The sequence below is a fragment of the Copidosoma floridanum genome, unplaced genomic scaffold (assembly GCF_036245765.1).
Source record: "Copidosoma floridanum isolate Cflo_tuat_1 unplaced genomic scaffold, Cflo_Japanese_pri ptg000032l, whole genome shotgun sequence".
Classification (NCBI taxonomy): Eukaryota; Metazoa; Arthropoda; class Insecta; order Hymenoptera; family Encyrtidae; genus Copidosoma; species Copidosoma floridanum.
In genome coordinates, this window is record NW_028321909.1 from 5,282,589 (window position 1) to 5,292,548 (window position 9,960).

The following is a 9,960-nucleotide window of genomic DNA, read 5'->3' on the forward strand; positions in this document are numbered from 1 at the left end:
ATCTTTTGTATTCTCTTATTTCCATATTTTAAAAGCCCTGTTTTCCCTTTCCCATCCACAAAATATCCATGAGTTATTTAATAAATTTTTTTTTTCATAAGGATATGGTGAGTAAAAGAAAAGATAAAACAACTGTATTGTACAACAATATGCACGTTTATTAAATTTTTATCTCAAAGATGTATATATCTTTAGGACGTTTACCGTCAATTTCACCATGATGCGACTGCTGGGATTCGAATATAACATCACGTACACATGCACCTCGCACGCCTCCTCTCTGTAGTTTGATTTATTTTAATTATTTCTTCATTTCAGTTTTACTAATACATCTACATCAGAAAAGAAAAAAATTTTTCTGCACTCGTAATGTAATGCACTAAGCTTATACAATATAATTTTTCGCAAAAACTTTATTCATTTATTATTTAATTACCTTTTCTTTTTATATATAGTCTTTTCAAAAGTCTCCTATGATAATAATAATAATAATAATAATAATAATAATAATAATAATAATGATAATGATAATAATAATAGCTACCGATAGTTGATTGAAACGGATTCTCGATTGAATCGCAGTAAACGCATCATTTACAATTACAACTCCTCGCATGCACTTATTACATGGCAAGATCACTTTATTTATTTATATACTTATTTTTATTACATTTTTCAGCTGTGTGACACAAATCTCGTCTGCATTAGCTCTATCGTATCATCGAGAATGAGTATCGCTCTCCTCTCTCTCTCTCTCTGCTGTACTTTCTTTCTTTTGCACCCTTATCCACTCAAATTTTTCTAAAATTTTTATTATCATCGTAATCGAATATTTTCTGTATTTATGTTACTATAATAATTATTATTATTACAATTGTTATTTACTTATTTTTTTTTATATCTGGGAACACAAATTTGAGGGCTTTTCTTAGAATCTTGAAGAAAGACAGCATATTATGTTCTTCATACATAATAGTTAAAAATCACCTCGAGTAACAAAATTATCTGATAACCATTAATCAATAAGATGCAACAAATCAGTTTATAAAGATGAAATTTAATGATTATTACTATTGAGACAGTTAACGCAAAACTTATTAATAAAATCTATAATAAGTAATATATAATTTTATGAACTCATGCATTAAATCGATGACAAATTTTTATTAAAATGCCAAACTAATCCAGTAATTATTTTCTTTGCAAACACAGTCAGTTAAGTGATTATTATCAATAAACATCTATGATAAAAATGTACCATTAAATATACATTTTAGTTGCTTTTTTCTGGATTCCAAGTTAATTCGGTTCCCGCGTGTATCTTACGTATTTGTGTCAGTGTATGTGTGTGAATACACATATATGCACTTATAAATTTTTACCGCTGCCAACAAGAACGCAAAAATCGAGTTTAATAGCTCGCTGAAATAGAATACTCACAGTTTATCGTAAATTTTTTCTCCCAACAAAGACGCTACAAACGCAAAAAAGCTACATCATGTCGTGCTGTGGTTATCGGAAAAGAAAAAACATGTTATTGATTTATAGATATATATATGTATATCTCGATCAACTCCTTTTATTTGCTGAAAGAGTCCTGTACGATTTTTATTTTACATATAATATATACGTATGACGCATCGAACAACATATTACACATAAAGTTGAGTTTGTTTATTTGTATGTGTAAGCTAGTAAGACAATATGAGAGACAATGTGACCGATACACAATTCGTTATTACTTAAAAAAATACTGATTCCGTATTACACATCTTATTATACTATCCCTTCCTTTCATTACTTATCTTCGCGATTCATGAGACTACTACTATATTATGAATCAAGTGATCAAAATGAGTTCACACGGTATAATAGAATCAGGCAACAAGGCACACGATAAACTTCAAATCCAGAAGACTGATCGAACAAAACATATCTCTTCAATGTCTATATATATTATCAACCAGCTGTTTGTAAATATTATTGATAAAAAATAATATTGTCGTAAAAGAAGTAAGAAACCAATTGCAAAATACTGTGATTTCGTTGCATAAAGTATCATGTACACGTATCAAAATAAATGCAGTTTTTTACTTTTGCCTTTGTATTGGAGCAAAAAAAAAAAAAAAAAAACTTTACTTCTTAGAGGAAGACTTGTGTATATGTAAAGCATAATATTTATTAAAACAGCAACAATATTTCGAAGCCAACGTTATCTGGTATAAAGGACGCATTTCGGTTCTATTCGTTTGCCAGCTTTTCGTCACTGTAAGGGTGTCTATAGTCAAATTCTATACTTTTTACCTGCTTGATTGTATTTTTTTCTTTTTTTTTTTTTTTTCTTTAATTGTATTTTCATATATTAAACAAAATTTTAATATTATATTAAAATTTCAATTTTTGAAGTAAGAATATGTACAAAATATAAAAGTTCAAAAAGCAAATGTACATGCATTTGAATTCATCTCTTTTTAAAATATTAATTAATTAACATATACAGAATTTCTGTAAAATTTCTTTCTAAACGATAAAAATTACAGCACGAATATAAAATTGGAGATAATCTTTACAACTTTGACGTATATTGTAGATTACATGAATTCGTCTATGGACACTCCTTCAATCAATGTATGAAAAAAATTACTATTTAAAGACTGTCTTGATTCACTTGGAATACAACACAGTTAATAATACATCATTAGTGTGCCTTGAAAATTAAATCTCGAAAACATCAATGATTACACAGCTATATGTGATTATCTTTTTTTCTTTTATGGTGAGATTTGTCATAAGAGGCATCAACACACTTTATTGATTAATACAAATTTAACAATAAAGCTTTAAAAAAGTAATTTTCACGTAAAACATTAAAAAGACCTTTTCCGAAGTTAAATTATTAGCTTTGCTAAAAAAAAATAATTAAAAATAATTCGACTCAATCTTTGCACAAACATTTAATGAAAATAATGATTTGAATTATTTCTCACGTCCAGTACTACTAAAATTTTTAACATCATAGCAACAGGGTATTAAAATTTTTTCAAAATAGTCACAGCTATTCAAGATTGGTTTACTTCAAAGCATTTTTACCAATTATTGAATAGGAAAAAATATTTAGAGAAAAATAATTGACACTATAAACACGAACGCACGATGCTCATGAATATATGTGTATTTGCGGATGCATATACATTAACGAATTTTTGTCGCTAAACCAATCATAATTATTAGAGTAGTAAAAAATAATGGAACAAAAAGAACAACGAATTCCACGATTTTATAATTTACTGCTTTGTCTGAAATTATTTTAGTTTTTCGATAAGTATGAGTATAAGTTTGCCCAATTACCATTTCAAACGTATATGATGCAATTGTAAGGAAGGATAGATTTTTTTTATACGTTTAAGCTGACGAATCGGTATTTAGGGTTTGGTATCTTGACGTCCTGGAACTGAAAAAGTTCTAATTAATTTTATTCTGGACATTCTTAAATGATTACAGACTAATGAGAGATTTTTTCAACTATTTTATTAAAAAAGTTTTAAGCGACATATGAGATTTTAAATTTTACAACTTATTCTCCAAACAATAAATAATTATCAATTCAAGTAATAACGCACGTTAAAAATGTTACATCGAAATAATTACCAAAGTTAACGTTCTGCCGATAATACAACGAAACATCGCTTGCAATTTAAATATTTAATGTACACCAGTGCTCAAGTTCAAAGAGGAAGGGGAAGGGAAAAGTCGGTTATATTTACAGCATTGGAATAGCAGGGTGAATTCCCAGGTCGAGCGCGAGATCGATACATTAAAAATAGGTCAAGCTCAAGTTCGGCCTCACCTGTCTAGAACGCCAATGTTTGTGGCTATGCGGGCTCGGCCGTGGGTGGTCATTTTTTCTTCGCCGGATTCCTTTGTGGAGTCGATGGCCGACTGCCTGCTTGTCCGGCGTTCATGCCACCATACTGATATTTTGCCTTTTTTTCTGATGGCTTGAGAATCTGCAATCGAAAAGTTACATCGTTATCTTTTACAATGTACTTCACTAGTAAAGTCGCTACCGATTTCCCTGACATCAAGTTCCTCATCAGACAAAAAAATTACATCAAAACAGATAGTGTTCTCATTTGGTCGAAAATATTAGACTCTGAAAACCTACTTGGCTTTCCTGCGCTCTTCACAATTTAAAATTGTCAATGTTATTAGCGCGCGAGCGCGCTACTACTATTTTTAACCGAAGCGCCTAAAATTTGTGCCACCTATTAATAGGCGACCACAAAAATATACACGTAGAAAAACTCAAGTCATTGATTTCGAGGTATGATTCTCATGGTGAGAACGATCATCTTTCTGTTCTCACCTGGAAACTGCACATGAGGGTCTCGTCGACGCTCATCATGCCACCGGCATTGTCGAATTCACCGCAGTAGTTGGGTGCCGAAAACAGAGTGACCAACTGACGCTTGGCGAAGAACTCGTAACCGTCCTCGACTACCTGATGTGCTCGACAGATCAGATCCATATCGTGACGGTTCAGGAACTTTGACACCACATCTGGTCCAAAGGTGAATGATACGCCTCGGTCATTTTCTCCCCAGCCCTGAAAGCATTTTTTTTTTTAAGTTCTTAATTTTTTCTTGTTTTTTTTTTTAGTTTTGTTCCAATACATTCAGTCTTGGCAGGAATCAAAACTTTCTTAAAATAGCAGTGAATACATTTATAACTTTAATTTGACTTTAAAATTTGGACGACTGCTACATTTTGTAGAGCGGATAATATATATTTTTCCTAGGTAACAATATAATATTAAATTCGTTAATCAGCGCTTTATTATCAGACTTGAAATCTTTAATTTGTCGTAGTTCAAAATAATAATCTTGATCATTTGATTTATTCGTGAAGAATCATTTAAAAAAAAGCGATGTCAATTTGGCAATTTTTTAAAAGTATTCATGATAAATTTACCTGGACATCTTTATCAGGATCCGACCACAACAAATCGCAGAGAAGACCAGTGTCAGGTACATCTGTAGGGCGCATGATTCGTCTTATTTGTTCCATACCCTTTAAGTAAAAAATCACAAGATAAGCAAGCTGTTTTCAATGTTTATTCATTTTCGTATCAAATTGAAACACTAAATAATTAGACACTACCTGAAGATCGGGACTTAGTCCTCCGTGACAGCAGAATATCTTTTCGTCGATGATAGCCGCAATCGGCAGGCAATTGAAGCAGTCCGTAAACGTCTTCCACAACTTTATGTTATACCTGCGTTTGCACTCATCATAGAAGCCGTATATCCTATTTATGCTGGCGCACTCGTGGTTGCCTCTCAACAGAAAGAAGTTCTCCGGATACTTGATCTTGTAAGCCAGCAGAAGACATATCGTCTCCAAGGACTGTTTACCCCGATCGACGTAATCACCTAGGAAGAGATAGTTCGCCTCGGGCGGGAAGCCACCGTATTCAAATAGCCGTAGGAGATCCGTGTATTGGCCGTGGATGTCACCACAGATCTTGAGCGGAGCCTCGAGCTCCAGGAGTATCGGCTGCTGCAGAAAAATTTCGCGGGACTTCAAGCAGAGCCCTCGTACCTCTGCCTCTGTCATAATCACTGATTTTCCTGGTCGACATCCTCGAACTGTTGAAAGAAAATGTCATGATCATACTTTGTGGGTTGGAGTTATCAGTGATGTTGTATGAAAATAAGGCTTTTTTGGCTTATACACTCATCAGATAGTTTCTAGCTGTGATCGATACACAATGTTCTTTGTGTCTCAAAGAACAAGCATATGACTTTTCAATTTATCATTATTTATTGCTTTGCAGCAAAAATACATACACATGTATGGATGACATACATTTTTTATCTTATCTTTGCTGTTTACATCTTCCAAGCGTTTAAATAAGCAAAGGAAAGAAATGTGGGTGAGTGTTCTGTGAGACACTTCTTGCAAAGTTAATTGAGGCTTGCAAATCTACTAGAAAGGCTTGTACTTTAGATATAAATTTACCTCTAGAACAGGTTAGACAAACTAATTCAACTCTATTACAACGATGACATTTTGTTTAATAATGAATTCTTTGATAAATTTTTTTTACTTTGTGAATATGATGGGATGATGTATTTTTAAATGAACTCCACCTTTAGTGAGGAACTTTCATTTAATGAATATGATGAAATGATGTATTTTTAGAATGAATTTCACCTTAAGGAAGAAACTTTCATGGCAATTTAAAGATTGATTGATTAGAAAATAAAATTACGTTTTATAAAGGGGAAAAAGAATGCGTATGATGTGCGTTGCAAGGCACAAGCTGGTTACCTCTAAGTATATTTATAGTTTATTAGCAACCATAAAGAATTTTACTACACGCTCGAATTGCTATCGCGTTGGCTATTGGAAAAATATCAACATTGTCAAGGCTAGCTTAACGACAGATAAATGTTGGCGAAAAAGAAAGCTAAAAATTATTAAAATAAATAGTTTTTTTTTTGTTGCTTTTTGTTTTCTTCATGAGATATTGTTATCCTAAGAGAACTTTCAGTACAGAGATTTAGGATGGTTTTTTTAAACATAATTACTTTGACATATTTGCTTATACAAATTAATATTATGTGTAAAAAGCGATACAAAAATTTCAACAAAACACAAAAAAGCATAGTAAAAAGTAATAAATTTGTCAATGCTTGATACAACTGTTTGGTTTTTACAATATTCAACTGGTCTCCCAGTTTAATCAAAAAGCAGGTACAAAAATATAGAATGATATAGACATGAAGATGTAAATTACTGTCTCGGTACTTGAAGAACGATTATTGTAGTTTATGCTTGAAGCCTCTTTAATTGACAAATTAACCAATTGAAAACAAAGTCTTTGAGCTGAGCATGCACAATAAGTTACAGAAATGACGTGGTAAAGGCATGAAGAGCAAAGGATAGAATAATAGTAGCGACTAAATGAAAGGGATACTCTGGAAAGCCATACTTGTAAATTTTTAATTGATTTTTTTTTTTTTTTTTTCATTAGTTTTGTTTTCATACCGCTTTTTTCGGAAGAAAAAATCTTATCTTTAAGCTTGGCTTTCTTCTGAACTGTTTGAATCTGAACTTGTTGATCACTATCTTTCTGTTGCTGGTAAACTTTACCGGATTAATGTCCAGTGCAAGTGCCGTAAGAGAAAAAGAAAAAAGAGAGAAGATCGTTTAAAAAAAATAAAAAAGTGGATGGCAGTATCGTAATTTCATTTAATAAGTATTTAATTAGTGTTAAATTTCCTCGTTCTATATTTCTCATAAAAATTTTTTTAAATCATAATGCTCAGTCCTAAATGAAAAGAACATTTCATTACAGTAACAATTCAATTCCATGTAAATTAATACAATAAATTGTATCCATCTGCGATCAACTGCAAAACTTTTTAAAACATTTACTATAGATTTTTCTAATGTGATAAAATTAAACTTAAAAAAAAAAAAAACCTCATTCATGCATTTATTTTATGAGTACGATATTGTTATACATCCATGAAAGTCTGCGTTGTCTATTTATTAGAGTAATAATAGAAGTCATTGACCACACAAACAAGTGCACATGTCAATAACGAGATCTCATTTCAATGACATTAATATAAATATGCATAAAAGATCATGTTCCAACATTTTTTTCCAAGATTAATGCACAAATAACACCAGTGCAGGAGTCTCTGATAACGAGAATTTTTTTTTTTTTTTGAAGAACTAAATTTTATCTTCAATTTAACATACATGTACAGCTAGAGTGCTTAACACCTTAGCAGTGTAAAATTGAAAGAGAGAAGGGAGAAAAAAACTTTCCTAATCAACGTGTTAAAAGTCTCAAATGAACTGGTGTGTTTAAATATTGATCCATCAGAGCAAATGTAACATCTCTCTCCCTCGCTCGCTCCGTTCAGCAGTATACCAGTTGTCGTTAGATGTATATACACACAATATACAACGTATATACACGAACGCAAGTCGAAAACTTTAAAAGCCCGACACGGAAGCACACGTCGATAAATGCTCACAGAGAGAGAAAATCCTCAACCCAACTGTTTACTGCAGCAATAATAGGATTCCAGAGAGCTTTTTCCCTCCTCACCCTCTTCTGCTCGCAAAAAAAAAATGGTCAAGTCAAGAGTTAGCAGACGAAGAAATAATAAAAAGAGTGCAACTAACAACTAAGTATATATACACATAAAATGTGTGTACCTACATGCATTTCAGAAAGAAAAAGAGAATAAAAAAAAATATCAAAACTCGAGTATGTAACTATCCCTATCCATTTCGTGGAATACGGGAATGGAGTAGTAAAACCTAGAGGAAAAAAAAAGCCAAGGAGAAGATTAAGAAGAACGGAGAGCGATGAAGACGACGTATGTGCATCGAAGCTCGTGAGGAAAAACGAGATAGAGGCTACTAAAAATGTACTGTAATTTTCAGCCTATTTCTCGCTCGCGTCCGCATGTGCTCCAAAAACAGTAAGTTTGTACACACGTACCGCTCCGGTATTATCTCACAATGTAACCAACAATATATTCATTAAAATTCAAATGATCTACTTGTGTTACCCTCGCTTCCCCGACCATGTGTTTAACAGACATATATCTGCAATAGCCTCTCAAAACAAGAAACAAAAAAAAAGAGGTACTTATAGGATAGTAAAATTACACCTGCAGCTGTCAAGGTAACAGCAGTAGCAGTAGAGCTTAAGGGCGTCGTTAAAGTTGAGGGCGAGCATAAGAGGGTCATAAGTACAGGTACATTTTCCTGCACGATAATTATGTTATTAATAAAAAATGTATGTAGTGTACATGCATCATGTAAGTATGAACCGATTCTTTGAATATCAGAAGGCCTTGGCGAAGGCCTCGCCCTTAGGTATACCTAGCTATATAAATGTTTACACGCACGCGCATGCTGAGAAATCTGCAGGGTCTGGGATAAATGTATGGGTAATATATATGCATTTGTGGATATATATATACATATATATTTATGAATGTATGTGTGCGTATTCGTGTAAAAGTTAATCACGTGTAAAACTTTAATAACCGCTGCACCCTGGGTCATTGGTGTCACCAGTTTGTACGAGATATGTGATAAAACACACGTACCTTCCAGCAGTCTCTGTATCAGGTTGTCGATGTTGAGCTCGACGTCCGCCATTTTCGTTATTTTGCCAACTCCCGGCCTACTATCTGGCTCCTTTTCTTCTTCTCTGGCACTGCACACACGTATATACTCAATATAACTACGGCCTCTTCTCCGAGAGTTCCTCCTCTTTTAGTTTTTTTTTTTTTTTTTTCCTCGAGTCAGATGCAGTGAATATGTATTGATATAAATGCTTGAGCCACACTGTATTTTGTATCAATTTGTATGCAGGTGTTACTTCTAAGTATAGGTATGTGTGCACTGTTACATTACACCGTAGGTGTACGGATTGGCGGGGGCAGAGGGACGGGACACACGGTGTGTAACAGCAGGGCACGCACCTTCTGCCAACTACCTAGCCACCTGGGTAGGTATGTATGTTACACGACGATTCTACTGTCCCTGCAGTCCTCCTCCGCCTTCGCCCTTGCTGCGCTGCTGCTGCAGCTGCTCCGCTAACTCTGACCTGCACTGACGTCTTTGACACTGACTCCGGTTTCAGTATATAGTTAGTCTATCGGACTTCATGCGGCGGAAATAGCCAGCGGAACGTCACAGCGTCAGAGACAAAAGTTCCCCCACTACCAGTTTTATTTGTGACGCCATTGCGTTTTTCCGCTTTGAAAAGTGTGCACTGTGCATCGTGCACATGGAGCGGAACAGAAAGGCCGCGTCATAGCAGCAAAATACAGCATCCAATGAGGGCATGGCTTTCTAGCGGCAAACATTCGATGTTGTGCATTTGATGTAAATTATTAACACTTATTTATGATACAT

General features: G+C 33.6%; 1 protein-coding gene across 2 annotated transcripts; it reads right to left on the minus strand.

The window, feature by feature from the left end:
- Positions 1-880: 880 nt before the first annotated feature.
- LOC106639349 (serine/threonine-protein phosphatase PP1-beta catalytic subunit) lies at positions 881-9,679 on the minus strand. 2 transcript variants are annotated; one of them, XM_014352906.2, is made up of 7 exons: positions 9,147-9,679; positions 7,054-7,152; positions 5,161-5,648; positions 4,972-5,070; positions 4,367-4,606; positions 3,848-4,007; positions 881-3,451 (listed from the first exon to the last, which is right to left on the minus strand). In XM_014352906.2, the coding sequence occupies exons 1-6, from the start codon at positions 9,196-9,198 to the stop codon at positions 3,897-3,899; spliced, it is 1,089 nt and encodes a 362-aa protein (XP_014208392.1). In that variant the 5' UTR covers positions 9,199-9,679; the 3' UTR covers positions 881-3,451; positions 3,848-3,896. The 2 variants fall into 2 exon arrangements, with proteins under 2 accessions (XP_014208392.1, XP_014208393.1); XM_014352907.2 differs by lacking the exon at positions 7,054-7,152 and having other exon boundaries at positions 9,147-9,678.
- Positions 9,680-9,960: the final 281 nt, after the last annotated feature.